The 21,533-nt window shown below is 38.3% G+C and overlaps 3 protein-coding genes across 6 annotated transcripts in view; 2 read left to right on the forward strand and 1 right to left on the reverse strand.

Annotated features, from left to right (window-relative positions):
- Shab (Shaker cognate b) overlaps positions 1–17,138 on the forward strand; it is a 52,769-nt gene extending 35,631 nt beyond the window's left edge. The window contains exons 3-10 of one of the 3 annotated variants that reach the window (XR_011416513.1): positions 4,552–4,769; positions 5,254–5,628; positions 9,158–9,271; positions 11,366–12,485; positions 12,544–12,737; positions 12,805–13,078; positions 13,256–13,354; positions 13,717–13,847. Coding sequence is in view for 2 of the 3 variants with exons in the window: in XM_070208615.1 (XP_070064716.1) it covers positions 4,627–4,769; positions 5,254–5,628; positions 9,158–9,271; positions 11,366–12,485; positions 12,544–12,737; positions 12,805–13,078; positions 13,717–13,967 (2,471 nt within the window). In the remaining variant the exon portion in view is untranslated. Of the gene's footprint in view, positions 1–4,551; positions 4,770–5,253; positions 5,629–9,157; positions 9,272–11,365; positions 12,486–12,543; positions 12,738–12,804; positions 13,079–13,255; positions 13,355–13,716 lie in introns of all 3 variants that reach the window. The other 2 variants (XM_070208615.1, XM_070208614.1) reach the window with 2 other exon arrangements.
- Positions 7,353–8,897, reverse strand: LOC6622583 (uncharacterized). Of its 2 annotated transcripts, none has more exons than XM_032434889.2 (3): positions 8,709–8,897; positions 8,462–8,611; positions 7,353–8,406 (listed from the first exon to the last, which is right to left on the reverse strand). In XM_032434889.2, exons 1-3 carry the CDS (start codon positions 8,734–8,736, stop codon positions 7,457–7,459), a joined length of 1,128 nt encoding a protein of 375 aa, XP_032290780.1. In that variant the 5' UTR covers positions 8,737–8,897; the 3' UTR covers positions 7,353–7,456. The 2 variants fall into 2 exon arrangements, with proteins under 2 accessions (XP_032290780.1, XP_032290779.1); XM_032434888.2 differs by having other exon boundaries at positions 7,354–8,406; positions 8,462–8,638; positions 8,709–8,884.
- A 646-nt stretch (positions 17,139–17,784) lies between the features above and the next one.
- On the forward strand, positions 17,785–20,218 carry Or63a (Odorant receptor 63a). Its single transcript, XM_032434760.2, has 9 exons — positions 17,785–17,915; positions 17,986–18,082; positions 18,147–18,291; positions 18,354–18,548; positions 18,616–18,720; positions 18,799–18,964; positions 19,048–19,153; positions 19,700–19,801; positions 19,910–20,218. Exons 1-9 carry the CDS (start codon positions 17,785–17,787, stop codon positions 20,081–20,083), a joined length of 1,221 nt encoding a protein of 406 aa, XP_032290651.1. The 3' UTR covers positions 20,084–20,218.
- The last annotated feature ends 1,315 nt before the right edge of the window (positions 20,219–21,533 follow it).

The raw sequence follows: 21,533 nt of genomic DNA on the forward strand, positions 1-21,533 counted from the left end.
GGAGCGCGACACCCAACAGCAGAACAGCTCCAGCGACAACGAGGACAGTCGTTAAAACAGACAGAGAGCAGCTGCCCGAACGTGCAAACAGAGCAACAACAACCGATACCCTACAGAACACAGGGCAAGCCCGGGCAGCGTCGAGCAGAGCTCCCCATGTTACACTAAGCCTAAAATAACTAGTTGAAGAGTATCGTAAAGCTAAACTGTTATTGTAAATGTAAATTAGAAAATGCAACTTGTTATGTACCAACTAAAGAAAAAGACACCCCACATACATACATTCGGCACACGAACACACAAACACACCCGCACACACACTAACACACAACTTAGTCTTAGGCAAAAACTGTAAACGAATTGTTATTGTATATGTGTATGCGAGCAACCAAGTACTTCCTACAAGCTACTCCTCCAGTAAAATCCAGTATCCGGTTCACTGTTCATAGTTAGTGCTAGCTATATAGACATTGGCTTCCAATTTGCCGTTTGCTGTTTAAAAGGTGAAAACCCCAATCAAAATGAATTACTTGATGTACTTCCGTTAAAGCGAGGCTATCGAAATTAAATGTTGTGATTATATATAACTGCTTTTAGGCGCCCTAAACATACGAACACACTGAATACAGAAATATACATTTCGACTAGCATACAACCTGCCAGGCACAGACACACACACACAAACATACACTAGCTCATACACACACATGCCGCTGCTTGAAAAACCTGCCGCATTGCGCATACGCAACGTTGCCAACTCGCAGCGTTGCGCGCGGGCAGCTCGTGAGAAGATTTCTCTTTCAACTGTGCGCTAAATTGAAAGTTTTGCTAATTGCCGTAATGCGTTTGTTTTTAAACTAAATGCCATCAGCACTTGAAAATAGTATTGAAATGTCTTAGAAAAAAACAAAAATAAAACAAATAAAAAGGAAACTGTGTCGATTTTGTCACATCGACAACACAATTCATTCGGTGTCGCATCTGCTCAAATTTGCTGATGTTTCCATTTAATTTCATTTGCTGCCTATTTATGCATTTTCTTTTACAAAACCACTATTTAGTTTTGCCTTACAGAAAAACTAAGCAAAACTTTCAAGAGCTCTCAAACACACCATTGTGTGGTATTATTTCTAATATTTAGACGTTTCCACTGCATCGCATTTGCAGCACAGTGGAAACGTGGCTTGGTAGCGTGGCTCTGTGTGTATGTGGCTAACTTGAATGGAGTGTGGGACCAAGAGCACAGTTCCCATTCCAAATGCTAACACAACACGCCAAACACGTCAAAAGAGAACGTTGAAAACAATCCGCGTAAGCACAATTTTAATTTAGTATAAACGTAGCTATTAACTAGGCCTATAACTAGCGAAACTGAACTTCCCTAGCATTTGTTGAGCACAATAGTCAAAAGTGATAAAAATAAAAAGAGTCAAATACAACCATTTTGGCCATTCCGAAGCTTTTATACCCTTGCAGGCAATATTTGGATAGTTCATTATATTAAAATTCCAATAAATCCCTCAACTTTAAAACCTTCAAATCTCTTAGCACTGAAATTGGAAATGGGGACAGACAACAAAAGAGACAGACCTGCAGGGGCATAAAATAAGAATCCCTCCAAAATTGAACGCAGCTTAGAAAGAAAACAAACTAACTGTAGTACTGAGATCTTGGGCCAGCGTTATATGGGCTCAATGATCCGGCCACATTTATGCAAAAGTCAGCCTTATTTATGAAATTAGTTGTTGTAGCTTAAAGAGACTAAGCTTAGTTTATAATTTAGAGAGCGCGCCACGCACATTGTGGACATCAAATTTGTATGTAGGTAAACATATATTCAATATATTTATAAATTTAATCTTAGCAAATTATGGCAGAATGTTCCTAACAATGCATAGGTAAACTCCAGAATAAAAAGCCCAAAAAAAAAACCAAAAAAAAAATATTTAAAAGCAAGTATATATAAAAATAAATTGCCTTATTTAAAGCATAACGCGCTTAGTTTGCAGCAACAAAATGTTTTTATGTTTCATTTAAATGAAACAATAAACTCGATGTGTACTCGTAAGACTATTTATCCATAGCAGCTGAAGAGCATGTAACAAGCAGAATAAAAATTAAATTTTGTTAAGTGTTGAAATAATTGTAGACTTAAGCTAAACACGCTGAGCAGTTAAATGAAGTTATACAAAATATATGAAGCCCATTAATGAAAAAACTAACTAAGCGATTTAATATTTTGTCATTTTGTTTCATTGATTTCAGTTCAAAATAGTTACAAATTTCTATTGATTTGCATTGCAATTAAATTGAATACAATATATGTATATTGTTCAAATATTTCTATCATTGTGCACAGTTCAAAATTGCATAGTTACTTATCGGATAGGATTATGAAAAGCTTGAAAACATTGCTTCAAGCGACAAAAGCCTTTTACGTGCCTTTTACTTCCAGACTCGTTTATACTTTTGTCCAGTGTATGTGTGTACCCATTTCTTTATTTTGTCTTTATCTTCTTCTGTACGATCCTAAACTCAATGCGTCAGAGTGTAGAGTTTTGTAACTAAGATATCTGCTCGCAAAAACGCTGCATGCATCTATATATCTATCAACTATCTGCATACATCGAACTCGAATGAAACTCTACGCTCCCAATGCTCAAGCCGTGTGTATAAACAACAACAATAACATGCCTACATATATATATATATAATTATTATTACTCGTATTTATCCAAAATTCTTGTGTCTGTACACTCATACATTTTGTGTATTTTGTATCTGTACTATTGTAAACTGTCAACTTTTGTGTGTCTGTGAATTAGCAATAAAACCAAAATCTAATACGCTGTATTTCATTTAACAACACCCTATATCGTATGTACTTATCATCTAACTACTTATATGACTGCATTAACGATATTTAAAGATGTGTTTAATGCTTGACAAAAAGCCCTTTAAAATACATATCACTATTCGCTTTAACTGTGCGCCATTGTCAAGCCTGTACCGAATAATCATAGTTCTTTACAAAGCCAATGAAAAGGTAAACAATTAAATTGTTGCTAAACTAATCTAAGCTTTTCATTTACTCAAAAAGGACAGGAAGGAGTTTCAACTGCTTCGAGACTCCAAATTATATATTTATATTAGTTTTCTCGTATTCATACTTTTACTTTAAAAAAAAAAACGAAAAAAACCAAGAACACCAAATCCCATTTCTAAACTGCTTTTCATTTACCTGTTGATCTTGTGCTCATCATGATTTTATACTTCGCATTTTTGACATTATAACTGAAACAGGAGATTGCGTAAATGACCATGAAATGCGCTTTTGTTCAGCTGTATCGATTATTGTCTTTAACAATGTAAAAATAATTGTCGTACATACAAAATGAACCTGTCTCGTACATTTGTTTTGCCGATTTTGTTTGGAGCAATTCATCCAGAAAAACGATAAAGAAAAGTAAATCATCTTCATACGTTTCTTAATTTTAATTCCTAACTCTAACCTTCGCTCATCTTAATCATATAAACAGACAGACGAGAAACTAGTGAGAGGTACAAATTTTATTCTCAACGCAACATTTTTATAGGCGAGTGAAAAGAATGGGCAAATGTTCAATTATTTTTGTAATTGAACTAATTCTGGATACAAGTCTGTAAACATTATTATTTTTATTTGTAAACTTAATTCGGTATATTTGCTAAGCTCCATACGCTAGCCGTTGTCTGTTTTTTGTTGTGCCAACTAACATAGCCACTCAATAGCTCACTGTTAATCGTAACTAGTGCCACAATTAAAGTAAATGTTGTGCTAAAACACACTCACACTCACCCACACTCATCAAGTACTTACTAACTTAAAATAAATATAAATTTGTATCTTTAATAACGCCATAATTGGGCATTTAGCTATCTATATACATATTGACATACCTAGCTATACATAAATATTATCGTCGTACTATACTCCCAGTTGTTGACCGTTCAATGTTGTTCCTTAATGTATCTAACTACTAAAATACTTGTTATCGTGAAAGCTATTGATCGTCGTCATTTTAACTATCATCGCCGTCGTCGTCGTCGTTGTCGTTGTCGTTTCAACAACAATAGCATAACCCATAACCATAGAAACATAATCGTATAACGACATTCATAAAGTGCATATCTCTTTCTTTTATTCCTTTTTTTCCCCATTTAATTTGAATTTCGTCTCATTTACGCTCTCAACAACAACAAACAAACGAAACCCAAAATGCTCTACATAAATCGTAAATAAAATAAAAATTAAAAACATGGCGCAAAATGGCTAAACAAATGCGAACAACGCATACAAATAAAAATAAAAAAACAACCAAAATGTTTTCAAAATTGCGACAAAATGCATTCATGGCTTTTTCCGCGTGCTACCAACGACAACAAAAAACAACAACAACAATAACCACAACGACATGAATCTAACGTGTCGCGATGACACTTAAATACATCCACTCACACACACACACACCCACACCTATCTACACACACACACACGCACACGCAATGCAGAAAAGCGCGAAAGCCACACACGATCGCTAAAAAATTGGCACCGTTTAACCCACGCGCTACGCCGATCGCCCACAGGACACAATCTCTCCCAAACGGATGGGGATGGCAACAGCACCGAGGGGGAATCGACCAGCGGTCGAAATCCGGCAACCACAGGCACTGGCTGTTACAAGAACTACGAGCACGTTGCCAATCTACGAAACTCGAATATGCAGCACGTAAGTGACTTCTCTATGCCCAACTAAATGAATACCCTGCATTTAAGGTAATAAAAAATATTTATGCATATTTGATTTACGATAACCTTCACATAATATATCAAAGATAACTGTTTCTACACATTATTAAAGAATTCTTTGTTTATGATAATATTCAAAAGTGGGAGCACATTAAAAATTACCGTACAACTAAAAATTATTAGGCTTTAACCAAAAAATGAACTTATGTTCGTGAAAATTGAGGTTCAAACCACAAAATTAGATATATTTACCAATTCTTATGTCGAAAACAGTCAAAATTAAATATCTTTTACAAAATAAAAAAAGTAAATGATTTTCGCTCCACAATCAAATCGACAAGCCATAACCAAAAAAGTTATTGAGGTAATGGGAAACCATCAACAAGGCTATACAGAACTTTTGATTTCAGCTAGCACAACAATATGTCCTGATATAAATTAACTTTTGTGCTACTTTCACGCAGCGTCGCGGCTCCAGCTCTGAGCAGGATGCGGTACCGCCATACAGCTTCGACAATCCAAATGCCAGGCAGACCTCAATGATGGCCATGGAAAGCTACAGGCGTGAGCAGCAGGCACTACTTCTGACACAGCAGCAGCAGCAGCAACAACAACAACAACAACAGCAGAAGCTGCAACCAGCTGCGCAACTGCCTGCCGTCGGAGTAGCCAACAATCTAGCCATGGTGGCTGCCTCCAGTGCAGCAACAGCGGTGGCCACCTCCAGCAGTGCTGCACAGGATAGCGGAGGAGCGGCCTCCTCGTCGCAAGGGGAGGATGCGGTGACCATAGCGTCAAACCAGAAGGGATTGCCCATACAGATGATGATAACGCCCGGGGTAAGTGTGGGTGTCGGGATTGGGGAATACCGAATAAGTGTGTAGTCCCAGCCAAGTGCTCGTATATCTTAAATATATCTTAATGTTTTCAAAGTTCTTAAACCGTAACTATGTATTAGTAAATGTGAAGCCGTTAACTGGAGCTAAATATTTCAAATATTGTAAACAGTACACTTATCGACATCATTTTACAACATCCGTTTGGTTTTCAACACTTGAATTTTTTACAAAAATAAAAGGAAACCAACTTCCAGCTGAGCATTGGTTTTAGTTCAACTTTTGTTGTGTCGAATCGATCAAGAATTTTGTTAATTTTTGAGTCTAGTTGAATTTTGCTTCATGTTTGATGTTTTATGATTTACTTTGAACACGATCACAAAAAAACATTAACTAAAAACTTAATCACTTACTTACATGCAAGAGCTAGCTACTTATATAAACAAAGTTCGATAACAACAACAACACATTTCAACTTTTAGATTTTACGGGGACGCAGTAAGGAGGTACATTCAAAGTATACACAAAGAACTCAAAATACTCTACTCTAATGCATACTACTTGCCACTGCTACTCTTTAATATCTATAGAATTTTTAATTCTATTTTAAAAACAAGATAAAAAGAATTGATAATTTCCAACAAATTGATTTTCAGAGGCTGAACATATTGCTAAACTTTTATTTTCTTTACTTTTCTTTGGAAAATAATAATATGAAACCCAAATTCGAGCTCCAACATTTGCATTTTGAGAATGTCTCCAAGCTCTACATAAGAGCGCATTTCAACTGCTAGAATGCTTAACAAATTTGCATAAGTACTTCGATAATTTATTTTATATTTTACTTTATAAGTTTATTAAACCTGTCTTGTTTAACTTTTTGCTTCTACTCTATGCATATACACAAAATTATTTAACCACAATAAGCTATTGGAATCCAGAGCCTGATCGAAGCAGAAGTTAAATATTCTTAGACGTATAGAGGCTGGCTTCCAGCAAGTTTTTACCTCGAAGCCATACAAAAATTGGTAGCTTTAATGCAATATATAGTATAGTTTTGATAGATAGATTTGTGAGAAAACTATCATAAAATATTTCATTTAATTTCTATTGTATTTTTTAATAAATAACTCAATTTTGTAAATATGTATATACAAACAAGAGCTTGCAACTTTTTTTAACATATTAATCAATCGATTCGCTAAATCTTAAAAGAAAATTAAAACTCTTTGAGATCGCTTAAGGTTTTCGATATGTATACAGCAAAGCTTCTTATTCAATTTCTCAAGGCTGCAAGCTGATTTTAACGCGATCGGCTTGAGCCTTGAATTACGCTTTTATAATAAACCTGAATCAAATCATGGCTTTTATATCAATGCTATCGGCAATTTCAATATTCCAAGTTATCTAATTGCGATAACTTAAAATCAGAAATTTTAATCAATAATTAATTCAACTAAATGTGGCCAAGCAAGTTGCGAATTCAGAACTGGGATCTGAACTGTATATAGCCAGGTATACAAATCGAACCTTAGGGCAAGACATTGCAGCCTTGATTATTAATATAAACTTTAATATTTACAGTTAATAAGATTCAACATATTAATCCCTTTGAACTCCTTTTGTTGCCTCATCTGTCTTTAAGTATTTATTGCAGCAGCTACTCAATCCATTCTCTACAATCTAAAGCGAATCCAACATAAACTCACAAGCGAAACGGACACACACATATTTGTAGTTAGAAGAAAATATATCTCATTGACAATATTGAACTGACAAAATCGTATAAAATATATATATGATAAATATGATTAACGAGTGGGTGCATTTACTAGGTGTAGTCCATGCTTTGTGCAAACTGCGCAGGTTCCTTTTGTTTCACGAGATCCTTGCTTTTGGTGCTGACGTCTGTCCCGTCACTACCACTACCAATTGCAACAGTACCACCAATACCACTGCCAACACCACGACTAATGCCAATGCCAGAGGTATCTGTTTCCGGCGCCGTTTCAGGCGGCGCTCCGTTCAGCGGCGGCAATGTGATTATCATGGGCACCGGCGTGGGCCGGTCGAAGTGCTGCAGCGGCTGTCGCAGCTTGTCCAGGAGCGCATGCAGATCGACAGTCAACTTGGGCTGCACAATTCCCTCGGCTGCCTGTAGGCCGACCACTTGCGAGGAGAGCGAATCGACATCCTGTCGGGCGGCGAAGAGCAACTGATCGTGCGCCGCCAGCTGCAGCTGGGCGATCTGGGCACGTATGGCGGCGGCGGCCACCTCCTGCTGCGCATTGTGCAGGGTGGCGGTAATGGTGCGCACATGATTCGCCGAATCTTCGAGTTGCGATTGCGCCGAGCTGGCCACGGCCTGCGCCTTGTGAATCTCAGACGCCTCCAGCTGAACGCGCGCCTGTGCCACATACAAATGCTGCACCAACTTGCGCAGCTCCTTGCTCCGCTGCTCGGAGTCATCGGCCTCAGGTGCCGGCTCCTGCTGCTGTGGATATTGTTGCTGCTGCTGAGGATATTGTTGCTGCTGTTGCTGAGGATATTGTTGTTGCTGCTGTGGAAATTGTTGTTGCTGCTGCTGTTGTTGTTGCTGTGACTGCTGCTGTGGCACGCCAGAATTCTGGTTCGGTTGCTGCAAATGATCACAATTGACATTGGGATGTGGTGTGGGCGGATAAGACGGCTGACACGTTGTTGTGCATGGCGGTTCAAAAGAATCACAGCTTGGCATATTGGCCTGTGGAAATGATTCGCACGGGGTGCAGCCCTGAACCGCTGTGAAGCATGGCAATAAAAATGGAACGCTAAGTTGAGCAAGTAATAAACCCACCCTCGTCTTCAGGTGCATCACAGCCCTTTAGGCTGTTCTGGCCCAAGCGCTTCAGTTGATCATCAAAATTGGCATCAACATAGTCGTAGTCCTGGCTCAGATGCGGTTCGTCGCGTTTTCCAATCATTCTGGGCTGCTGGCGAGTGTGGCCTGCACGTAAGACGATAAACAGTGCAACTGGACGAACAGTTTGACATTTATTGTGGTTTCCAATATCTGGAGCCCAGACAAAATACGGGACACTTACCAATCCAAAGCAGATTGCTTAATCGCATTTAGAGGACATTTAGAGCAGATCATTTAGCTTGTTGAGGAAAAGTTTTGAAATTTTTGTCTCGACATTTGATTCCAGCCTGACTGTCAATTGTAGCCTTACTCAGTTTTTGCCCAGACCTAAGACCCAACAATAAACTCTCAACTAGACCATCATCTCAAAGTTTCGAGAAACTCCACAAAAGGTTTTTGATGTTGCAACGCACAAGTTTGCTTATCAAACGCAGTGCGTTTTTGTCGGCATGCGCATGAGAATTTGTAAAATATAAAATTAAGCTACTTGAATAAATATTGTAAATAATGAATTTTAACTATCTAATTAGCATTACGTGTATGCTGCATGTCTTGTGAATATTTCGTATTTTCGTTGAATTTCGATTTGATGCATTGACATTTTGCCAAAACCCTAAACCCTACTTATAGGAAGTGGCCGAGTTGCGCCGCCAGGTGGCGCTCGAGAACCTGCAAAACCAGCGCATGGACAATCTGGAGCAGGATGTGCCAGTGGAATTCGAATGCTGCTTCTGCACAACCAAGGTAAAATCGACAACCAAGACAATCGATTTATCTATACCTGACCCGAGCTAACTTTTGTATCTGACATCCACCAGCTCTTAACCTTTGCTTTCTGTATAATCCGCATGCTTTTTTCACATAATATTTATATATAATATATACTGGCACCAACGAGTATTTTAACTGCACTTGCACCAGTTCTTTGTCTTTCGTTTTAACTAACAAACTAACAGATAACACGCAAATCATCTAAACGAAAACTCAAAAGTCGTCAACTTAAAAACAGTTCCAGCAGTTGGCCTGCTACGTATTTGGAGTATATATACATACTTTATTAGATCTTGCTTGACATAGGACCCGTATACTGTATTTCAATTGCCCACAAACGTAGCGAGCATATTGATCCCAAGTAGCGACCCGCATTTCCAATTTTGTATACAATTGTGTTAAATTGAAGAGGACTGTGTAAATATTGCAGGATCGCATTTGTGTCTTTCACGACAGAGAGTATAGCATCAAGAGGCTGGCGCGACCACCGCCATCGCCAAAAAATTATCTGGCACTGAAACGCATGATCGAGGAGGGCATTATCGATATATACTATCTGTGATTGATTCTGTATATGAACATGATGGTAAAGGCTGCACCCAAGTGTCCCAGTGTCCAAGTGAAGTGAAGATCGTGTATTGTGCTTTATGATTTCCATTCCATATTATTTTAAAATTGATTTGTGTGTGCAGCAGAGCACAGTCGAGTAATATGGCATTTTATGTTGACTTTGTTTCTTTTTCATTTCTTTTTCTTAAAGGGTTTGCCAGGATGTCAAGGCGAGTGTATTCCATTGCGTGCGAATAGCGTTTAGAAACAATTTATTTAGAGCTTGACAGATTCGATTGACATTGGCTGTCAATCAGTAAATAGCAACGAGAACTAAGAATACACACTCACCCACACTCACACACACACACAAACACACACACACACCCGCTACACCCAATGATTAAATTTAAAATTTATCTCATCGAATTGCAAACACACTTAATGATATGAAACCGCAAACAAACTAAGAATTACTATTGAAATTACAAAAAGAAAAACAAGTTAATTAGCTTTAATTTTAAACACAAGTTAAAACATAATTAAATTGATTATTATTATTACTATTATATTCGTGCGTGACGTGAAAGCTAAACAAAGACATAGCAAATTCTAAGAATTTAATTAATTTATTTTTACTCCACACACAAATGAACAAAGGAAAACCCAAAGCAGCATGTGTTATTATCTATTATCTATTATCTATATATATATTATCTATCGAGTGTTTAACCTTAAGGCCTTGAGATGAGTTTCAAACAATTCTTTTTTACACTAAGCACATAATTATTAGAACTAGTTTTAAATAAATCGTTTGTTAGTAGCAAGAAATACAAATATAACAAAATATGATGAAAACAAATACAAAACTATATATAAAATTGAATTGAATTAATTAATTATTTGATATATTGTTATTGAAGCAACAACAAAAAAAAAACTGCAATAAATAAAACAATTGTTTATCGATTTCAACATTTAATTAGCACTATTCTATTGGCACTCAACTTCTATCGATTCGTTTCGTATTGCTAGCCTAGAAAATCTTTCCAAATAAAATTTTCCTTTCTTTTCTATAAGAACTATTATTATTATTTTTCTTGTTTTTTGTTGTATAAACATTGAGAGCTGTGAATCCCTCGAGCACAATGTCAATATTGGGTAAGTAACAGAGTTTGTTAAGTTTAGTTTCCTTTGTTTCTTTTATTTAGTTATTTAAAAATTTTTGTGTTTTTTTTTTTTGGTTCGGAACTTTTTTTTAACCCAAAACTAAATTCAAAATCCAGCGCTGCACGTTTGACCTTAACTTGATGCATTTTAGTTGCATGTTGAATGCTCTTGAGAACCAACAACAATTTTTCAGCAATACCAAGTGCACAACATTTACCAAAATAATGCAAAAAAAATAAATTAATAATTATAATTTAAAAAATAACAACGATTTCTAAGGTACTGGGCCTGGCCTCGTCTAAATCAAATCACTCTCATCATGCGTCCCACACACTTTCTGCCTTGCAGGACTTAAAGGAGTACACCGATGCGGAGGGCGTCATCTCACTTCCAACTTCCGACTTCCACAAGCCCATCTGCCTAGAGATGCGCATGGCGGCGGCCAATCGCCAGGCCAATCAGTTCGGTCTACCACTACCAGCATCCAGAGCCCCACATCCGCTGCAGCTGACGGCTCGCGGGGATGTGGTGCTGTTGCCCGTCTATACAAGTGCCAGCATTATGCCCATCATTTCACAGTCATCGTCGGCGTCATCCTCATATGGCACGACAACATCCACAACCATTGCACTGCCGCTGGAAGCAACGCGGGGCTATGGAGCGCCCATTGCAAGCAATTTCAATCACAACTACAACAACAACTTCAACACGACAACTGTCGGCGCTGGGGGCGTGGCCAATGGCATGCTGCTGTTTGGCAATGGCAACTACGGTGGCATCAGCAGCAGCAACAATAACAACAACAACGCGGACTTGGCCAGCGTCGACAGCTCGGACACGTACGCCAGCTGCCAGACGCATCCGTTTCTGTCCCAAGGCGATCTCACTGCCGACTTCAATGATGAGGCCTGCGCCTTGGACATTGACATGGACAATCTGTACATAAATCCGCTGGAGAAGGAGTCGCGCCGCGGTACAAACATCAGCAGCTCCACGGGCTTTATTGTTGGCTTGCCGCCCACAGGCTCCGCCTCCGGCCTAACAATGCGCGCTCAGGTGAAGAAAAGCGCCTCGGGCGACACGGCACTGCGGAATCTGGCCGCGGGCGGCATCAGTCCGCTGGATGATGTGTATCAGAACTTTGACGTGCAGGAGCGCGGCAGCCGTGTCAGCCTGAACGAGAACTCAGTGCCAAAGCATCGGAAGACGCGTTTCCAGCAGAGCTTCACGTCCATGCGACCTAGCACAAGCAGCAGCAAGCCCCGTGCCCGCTTTGAAGATACCATGCTGTGCGCGGACATTGTAAGATTGGACGGCGGTGCCGCCGGTCCAGCAACAGCCGGCAGCAGCGCTGCCGCTGTCGGCAGCAAGAAGAAGCGTTCGGCCTTTCTGCCGGGCAAGAGCTTAGCCACTGCCACCAAACTGATCAATCAGCGTCTGTTCGGCATACAGAATGCGGGCGCCAAAGGTGACTCTCACTTAACAAAGATCTGATTTTATTTTGACTAACTGCTGTTTACTTTCAGCCAAATTTGAGAGCAAGCATTCCTCATCGATAGACTCGATTGATGCATCGCCGAATCTGGAGCATCACAGACGCTCCAAGTCGATACTGAAAAACAAGTCTGATGTCTCACGCGTGCTGTCCGATCCCGAGAGCGAACGTCTGTTGGCGGACAATATGTCAGGCTCGGGCGTGTCCGACAATGGCACCGTTATGGTATATATATATAAATATAAATATATAATAATCAATCACCATTTGTCTCAATTGAATTGAATTGCAGGGTGAATCTGGCAGCGATTACTCACCGAATAAATTACCTCATTCAGTTTTAGCTAAGTCTATATCCCCACCACCCCTTAGGCATCGCACCCTAATACACCAACGCTCAGGACCAGCGACGTTGCAATCGAAGCCAACCAAGTTCCAAACTCCGCGCTATCCCGAGGAGCAGGCACTACGCCAGGTTAAGCCCGTTCTCTCGCGCTCCTCGGCCGCTGCTCAGACATCGGCCGATGGCCGCTACGATCCGAGTCAGACGGGCGACAGCAGTTTGGGTAGGTTCATGTTCTTATTTAAGTAGGTAATCCACTCTCATATTGAGTACATCACTGAGTAATCCAGACATTTGGCTGGGAATACACAAAACAACAACAACAACAAAAACAACAACTATTCTGTTCTATTCTCTCTCGCTCTATCATCAAACGCGCCGCTCAACTTCGCCTTCATAGTTACTGTCTTCGACGCCGCATTCTGAATAACCCGATTAACCCAACACAAAACCCACCCACAGACACAGTTAGACACACTGAAGGATTCACAAAATGCAGGCAAGGCGAGCAATTAATTAGTTACGATTCACACACAAGATGTCGAAGCCACACGGATCCTGGAATATATATATATACTAAGCCATTTTAGCACTAACTTCTGCAATCACCTGTACTCACCGTGTACACCCGAGTCGTAGTCTCTTTATCAAGCAGTTGTTAGCTTGGTTTGCCATCGAACTGCACCAGCTGTAGTCCTTATGTCAATATATATGTAAAGCTGTAGCAGTTGGCCTCTAAACACACCACACTCACACACACGCAGCTTTCTGTACAGCATTATTTTTATTATGGCACCCATTTAATATATATTCTTCTGTCAAGGTGGTTTTAATAGTTTGCTCTCTGCCCTGAATCCATAGATTCCGAGACGACTTTTACCTCGCCGGTTAAGCAGGCACCGGCCCTGGACCCACCCAGCGAGCCACAGGACAAAGCGAATGGCGATGGCGAAACGGAAGCGGAAGTGGAAATGGAAGGCGGCGAAAGTGAGGCCAACGATGAGCAGCGAGCGCTGCTGCAACCGCAAAATGCAGATGAACCGCCAGCCAAGAGTGACTGTGGCGGCGGAAGCGGTGGCGCAGGCACGGGCGCGGGCGGTGGGGCCACGTAGCAATTAGTCAACACACACATACACACAGAGACACCAAAAGCGCTTAGTAGTTAAAACCTATGGAGAATCCAACACAAAAAAAATCAAAAAGAAAAAAAAAATACAAAGAAAAACTCAAAGTGATAGCAAAGTTAGCGAAAATGGAATGTGAATTATATAAAAGCAATGAACAGTATCCTAGTCTAATTTGAAATGCAGATGAAGAGCGTTGAAGTCGAATATTTTTTACAAAACTCAAGCTGAAACTGAAAAGAAAAAAACACCCAAACACACCAAACACTGAGAAAAAAAACATACAAAAAAAATTAAAAAAAAAAAAATACAAAAAAAATAAACTACAAATACAAAAAGCAAATCGTTGCGATGCCGCGCATGCCGTACAAATAAAATTTAATCCTTATGTATATGAAGGAATCCCGTAATTCAAACATACCAAACAGAAAACCCAAAGATTAATAAACAAAAGATACATTTTACATGTAAATAGAATCCTAAGCTAATGCTAATCTATTGTAAATGCAACAAAAACAAAACAACAAGTGCAACATTTATTTACAGCTTACAGCATATAGACGAAATCACCATAAAAGCCTAAAATGTCGAGTTAAATAGTGAAGAAAACAAATTAAATAACATATTTTAAATGCAACTTATATATACACATTCACGTACATATACAATAATATTTATACACCCAATTCGCGGCATATTTGCATATAAAAACGAAACAAAGAGTAACATAATATTTTTTTCTCTCAAAGCACGCAACAAAAGACATCGGTTTAATATATTATATATAAATATAAAAAACAGATCCATGTACATCATATACATACAAGCTAGATAAATTGATCGAGAATTCATAAAACAAAAGTAGTTAAAATCGTTACGCAAATATTCGTTTATATGTATGTGTAAGGGTAAGGCTTCTTGTTAGTGCTTTGTTTCCCCCCAAACTAACCCCCAGCATATTTGATAAAAGTCGTAAATCTTAGTAAGAAACATGCGAATGGGGCTCTTCTCTAAGCAGGCAAGTCTGGTAATTGATTGCGTTCAAACTCTTTGAATTTTTCAAGAATCATCATCTATTAACTGACAACCAGAGGAAACCTCTCGTATAGAGTTTTTATTTTCGCTTTGTGCCCATATAAAAAGTAGCTATCGTATTAGAGGTATGACAAGTACGTAATTCACTAAAATAAGTTTGTTTTGCTGTAGTAGTCAACGTTAAACATTAAATGACATTTGAAAGAGGTTTTCTATATTCTTTGTTTATTTGTTGAGATACTGCATAGTGATATTTTGTGCGCTAGTCGCAGCTAGTCTCAGCTTTTTTATATGTGTGCGTCTCGTGTGTGTTAGTTCAAAGTTAAACAGGTACTTCAAAAGTTACAAAACTATTCGTAAAATTATAGTATAGTATTTGGTCGTGTCTCTTGTTTCAGTGTAAGTACTTAGAATTAGTGTGAGCAAACGGTTTTGTGAGTTTGTTTTCTTTTCAATTATACACACAAACACACATAAGCAATATATTAGAGAACTTTCAGTTTTTTTAGGTTTCAACAAAAATAGTTTCCCGTATGATCCCATTCAAAGATATTTAGTCAATTATTCAAGTCTCAAATGATTGTGTGTTTCTATGTGAGCCCCTCCTCTAAGTTGTGCCCAAAACATTCCAAAATGTGTGTATTGTTATGGTTAATTGGTATTTATATATGGTATGTTATGATTGTATTATAAAAGAGCAAAGCCTTCAAATTGTTGGTAAATTGAATTGAATTGAATTCGCATCTATAAAACGCATTTGATAATATTCAAGGCATTTCGCATGGTCAGCAGACGAGTCTCGAACAGAAAATAAAACAAATAAAAAAAAAAAACAAGTATTAATGCAAGCAAATTTGTACGCTAAACCAATAAATTCAAGCATTTATTAAATATTTAAAGATTATTCCTACAGATATAAACATATATAGTATAACACAGGCCAGCGTCTAAAGTAAATTCAAGATGAATAAATAAATTTAATTAAATTTAATAAGCTACTATAATAAACAGAAGCAGAAACATAAACAGAATATTTCAAGCCTCGATGTGTCCAACATCATTTTGTTAGGTACGATTGGTTGTAATTTTACGAGTCTCAAGAACCTAAAAACTAAATCAAGCCTGCAGAAAGCGAAAAATTGGATACAAATCAAATGCAAATTAGCCTCTTAGAAACATATCAGTAAAGGAATACGAATTCGCTCACTTACACTTACACACACACACACACACATGCATACGTTGTGATACATGCACACACACACTCACACGCCCCCATACACGCATACATTGTAAATTCACGGAAATTTTATTATGAGAAGCCAACAATCTTAACGTCCGCTTTTTCAACTTTAAGCCCTAAGAGAAAATGAAAACTTAAGTAAAGTTAAAAACTAAATAAATTAAAGCCAAAAATTCGATTTAAAGTATGTATGCATATAGTTAAAAACAATGGAATTATAATTAAATGCTTAATGCAACCGAATTTTGTAAGCAATTCATTTGGAATTTTCTACACAATTTTTGGTGAGCGCAGGCCACATTCCAGTTAATTTGTAATTAAAAATAAACAAGAAGAAGAAGAAAATAATTAATTAAGCAGCCTGAAAACTTTTGTAAATATTTGTTTCACACACAACCACAAAATCGCGCCGTTTCTCAGCATAGTCCTTATTTACAAGAAAGAAAACAAATATTTGTAAATTAAAAAACAAAAGTAAGAACAAATGGCACTGCAATTTTTATACAAAAATCGTTTCGGTTTGAAATTGTTACTATTTTTCTAAATTATTTTTTAAGAGCTGCAGCTGTTAATGCATTAAGATTAAAATGGATAAGCTGCAACTGCAACAACTGCAATAACAACAAAAACAACAACAGCAAACGCAAAATGTTATTATGTAATATTAATTATGATATTTAAATTATTAGTAAACGATATGTACATTTTAAAGTAGTCTGTCAACGGCGATTGAAAATCAGCGAAAATGAATACCATTAACAAAACCAAAACAAAAAGATAAGCTAAATCGTTGGGAATAAAAACAAAAAAAAAAAAACAAAAACAAATTTATTAAAATATATTAAAAATTATATTGAGCGAAATATCATGGAAATATATAAATCATTGAGCAAAATTTACAAAACTTGGCTTTTCTTTTTTTATTGCCCAATCTCTGTATGAAAGTTTTTACCATAAATATTGCCATAAATAAGTAAGGTCCACCGAATTTGAATTGATTCCTTAAAATGTTTTAAATATATTAAATACCTAGGCTTGAGGCAAGGCCCGCATTTAAGGATGTCAAAATGTAGGTTCACAAACCGAACCTAGAGGTAGGAAGCCAGTTCGAACCGTCAACAAAACCAACCAACCATTTTAAAGCTTCACAAGGCTGCATAAAAAGCTTTTTTCTGGTAAAAGAACCAGATTCGACGCTTTTGACTGCCTTTAGACTAAAAAGCTTAGCAGAACTTTTCAGGGTTGTCAGGTTGCAACAGAATACACAGAGTACGCTTCAAAAAATCCTGTACAATAACCATGCCTGGTTATTTATAAAAGAATGTCCGTTGAGCACTAATTACCACCGCAATGTCTTGGGTATCTCTTTAATAATTAAGTGCAGCTTCACACGTAATTGGGCGTGACACACTCTCTGTCATTATTCCAAGTGTGTGTAGTATTACATAATTAATACAATTCGGTGCCACGCCCCCTTAATAAGTTTATAAATGCCTGATGGCAGCAGTTAGCCAGCAATTAGTTAACATGTATACCCAGCATGAAGCCGAAGCTCTGGAGAAACGCAACTATCACAGAATCAGAGAAATGATACGGGTCACATATACAGTGGGCTATAACATAATGAAGCCTACCTCGTGGGACTGCGCTTTAAAGCTGTGTGCACAATTCTAATCTCATCTCAAGTTGTATTTTTTTATAGATATTGTTCTCTGTTCTAATTGGTAGCTGGAGTTTGGTCCTCATAGGCAGCACTTTAGCATCCTACTATGGCCACTGGCAGCTGATTGCACACTACATTCAAGACATACCGCGAATTTCAGAGGTGGCCTTGGCCAGACCCATCCGCGCAATGTTAATAACGCATACAAATTGTTTAATTTTTGCAGAGCATTAGCACGGTTTTCCAGTCCCTGATGTCTGTTATGAAAATGGTGTACTTTCTGATGGCGCCGCGTAAATTCTACGTGCTGCTGCGTCGCGCCTGTCGGCACGAGCTGTTGCTAAACTGCGAGCTATTCGAAGCAGTGGCTGGTCTGGCATGCCTTAGCTAACTGGTATCTGATATATGTATCTATAACATTGTAATCTTGCAGATCTGCCGATTGCGAAACCGTTGCGTCAGCAAGTAGATGGCATCATGAATCAGTCTTGGATCAGCACGCGACGCCAATTGATGTTCTACCTGTTCAGCTGCATTGGCATCCTGTTGAATTACTTTCTCAATTCGCTGGTCGTCAATATCTATCACTACTTAACAGAGCCCGACAGCAACTTTGAGGTGACAATGCGTGAGTGCAACAACAGCAACTAAGCACATGGTTAGCTAGTTGAATAACTTTTATTAACATGTGCCAGCTCTGCCTTCGATGTATCCCAATTGGATGGACAAGGGCATGCGCTTTCCATACTATCATATACCGCTGTTCTTTGAGAGCTGCAACCTCTATATCTGCGGCATGGGTGGGTAGCAATTGGCACATGAAATGAAGTGAATTAAGTTGCATCAACATTTTGTGTTGCTTGCTTGCGCTTCAACAGGTGCTGTTAGCTTCGATGTGCTCTTCATCGTGCTCTGTCTGCATGGCGTGGGCCTCATGAAGTCGCTCAGCCACATGATTGATTGTTCCACCTCCCCGCTGGTGCCGCAGGAGCGTCGTTTGCAGTATATACGCTGCTGCATCTATCAATATCAGCGCGTGGCAGCGTAAGTTGAAATTTCCTCTGCCTAATACACTAATAGACTATGTGCTCATCTATTATATGCCGCCTCTCTCTTCCATCTGACAGCTTTTCTTTGGAGCTTAATAACAGCTTTAGGCAAATTATAATTATCCAGTTTCTGCTGAGCCTCTTCTGCTGGGGTCTGGTGCTCTTTCAAATCAGCATTGGCCTGGTACGCCCCACCTTTCACTTCGTTTTAATGCCCTTGTATTAGACCTTTGTCACGAAATGTGTAATAAGGTATCAATAGCAATGTTTGTCTGCCTTTTTCTATGCAAACTAGTGTCTCAGTTTAAATTCTATTGTCTGAAAACTTTGCTTGACTCTGTCTTTCGCTGGCAGGCTGAATAAAGTATATATCTGCCACAGAAACACTGGGTCAAAAATTAAGTTCTTAAATAAAAAACATTTTCCCTATTAAGCTTTCTTGAACACACTTGGCATTTCCGAGCCTAACCATGCTTTTTTATCATACAGCTCTATTAAAAGAATTGTGTGCAGCTTTTCTACTTTTCAAGATAAATTGTCTGAACACAGCAATTACAACGTACATACATAGAAATCGTTCTACTATCTTAATAATCGATCGGAAAAGGTATTTTGTAGTCCGATTGATGTTTACAGGGGCATTTAGTCTTCGGCATGCCGTGGATAACAGTTCTCTGTTGTTTACAATATCCGTAAATTGGGCTAAGCAACATTTTTATTTAAAAAACAGGCCTCGAGTCTTACGACGGCGCTGCGCATGTTTATGTACCTCGCGGCCGGTGGCTATCAAATCGTCATCTACTGCTTTAATGGACAGCGATACACAACAGCCGTAGGTTCAACGTCTTTTTTTGTGTTTTTTTCTCTTTGTTTGTCCCTTCGTTAGCACAACTCTTTTGTTGTTGTTTTTGTCCTTTTTTATTTTGTTTTTTGATTGCAGAGCGAACGCATTCCGAAGGCATTCTATGAGTGTACTTGGTATGAGGAATCCCGTGAATTCCAACAACTCATCAGAATGATGATAATGCGCACAAATCTAAGCTTTAGTCTGGATGTGTCCTGGTTTACCAAAATGTCGCTGCCCACACTGATGGCGGTGAGTGCTCGCTTTTGATATAGATGTACTCAGGTATTTAATGGCCGACAATTGCAGATGATACGCGCCAGTGGCCAATATTTTGTGTTATTGCAGAATATAATGCAAAAAAAATAAATCATAAAATCAAAATAAATAAATATGTTACTTGAATGCTCGTTTATATTTATGTTTATGTTTATGTTTATGTTTTGGTTTTGGTTTTGGTTTTCATGTAACCATCAGATACACGCCGTTGACACTTCAATCAATAAATGTATCTCAGGGCAGTCAGCGGCTGCGTACCACGCCCATTTGTTTTGATGGGTAGCTGGCCTGGTCTGATAATTCATTTAGCACATTAAAATAATGAAATTGCTAGCTGATAACGAGCTAAGCGCCAGCGAGTAGCCTCATTGATAACATGCCCCGCCCACTGTCACAGTCGGACACTTTCCTAATCAATTTTATTTGCTTATGCAGCCCGGCCGGAGTGGCCGTCGAGTCAGCACTTAAAGGCACTTTCGGCCACAAGGACCGCAAGGATATACTGCAAACAGTTTATGCTTTAAATGGGATTTGGGTGCTGCGCCCATAATTGCCGCATAGTTTCATTTCCCAGAACTGAGCCAGCTCTAAGATTTCCTCCAACGCCCTTGTGGGCGTGCCTGTAATATTTTTAATGCATATTCGCTGTTAGTTGGCGCATTTTTCTTTCCGTTTTTGCTGCTATTATTCTTATCCTTCTCATTTCACTATTATGCTTTTAGTCATTTTATTTTCTTGTTAGTTTTTTTTCTTGTTTTGTTCCCGGCAAAAACATCTTTTCTTAGCCTGTCAGTTTATTGAGGCGAATGAATATTTTACAGCCCTTTGTGTCATTGTTAAAGTGTCTCTGTGTGTTTTCGTGTGTACTATATTACTTACACTTTCGCAGCATGATTTAAGAATTTATTATTATTATTTTTGCATTCTTGTGCTGTACAACAATAGACGCATTCCATTTATTTTGCCGTTTAAGGAGTACAAGCAAAATTGGCAAATATTATAATATTTAACTTTCAAATAAACTTTATGAATAAGCGAATTTTAATTCAATCAAACACATATATATCGATCGAAAGTTTTACTATTTTTGTATATATATATGTCGTGTATCCAATAAATTATTGTGAGTATTATTTTGAATGCTAACGATTAAGTGTTAGTAAGAATCAGAGAATTTGACAGAAGGTACTGCTATTTAACATAACTGTCCTACTTGTATTAGGGTTGCTACTGAAAGCATGGTGTGAGACAAAAAAGATAGTCTCTGCCGAGCATGGCCCGAGTGTGTTGTATAACGTCCAGTTTGCTATAGTGTTGAATGTTCACTAACAGTACTAAAAGTCAGAGAAGAATATAGAATGACAAGAGCATGAGTAGTATGCTCGAGGACGATGAAAATTATTGATTCTAAAAGTGGAAGTCATAGAGAACAGACGTGCTC

This window comes from Drosophila virilis, chromosome 3 (genome assembly GCF_030788295.1).
Source record: "Drosophila virilis strain 15010-1051.87 chromosome 3, Dvir_AGI_RSII-ME, whole genome shotgun sequence".
NCBI classification, from domain to species: Eukaryota; Metazoa; Arthropoda; class Insecta; order Diptera; family Drosophilidae; genus Drosophila; species Drosophila virilis.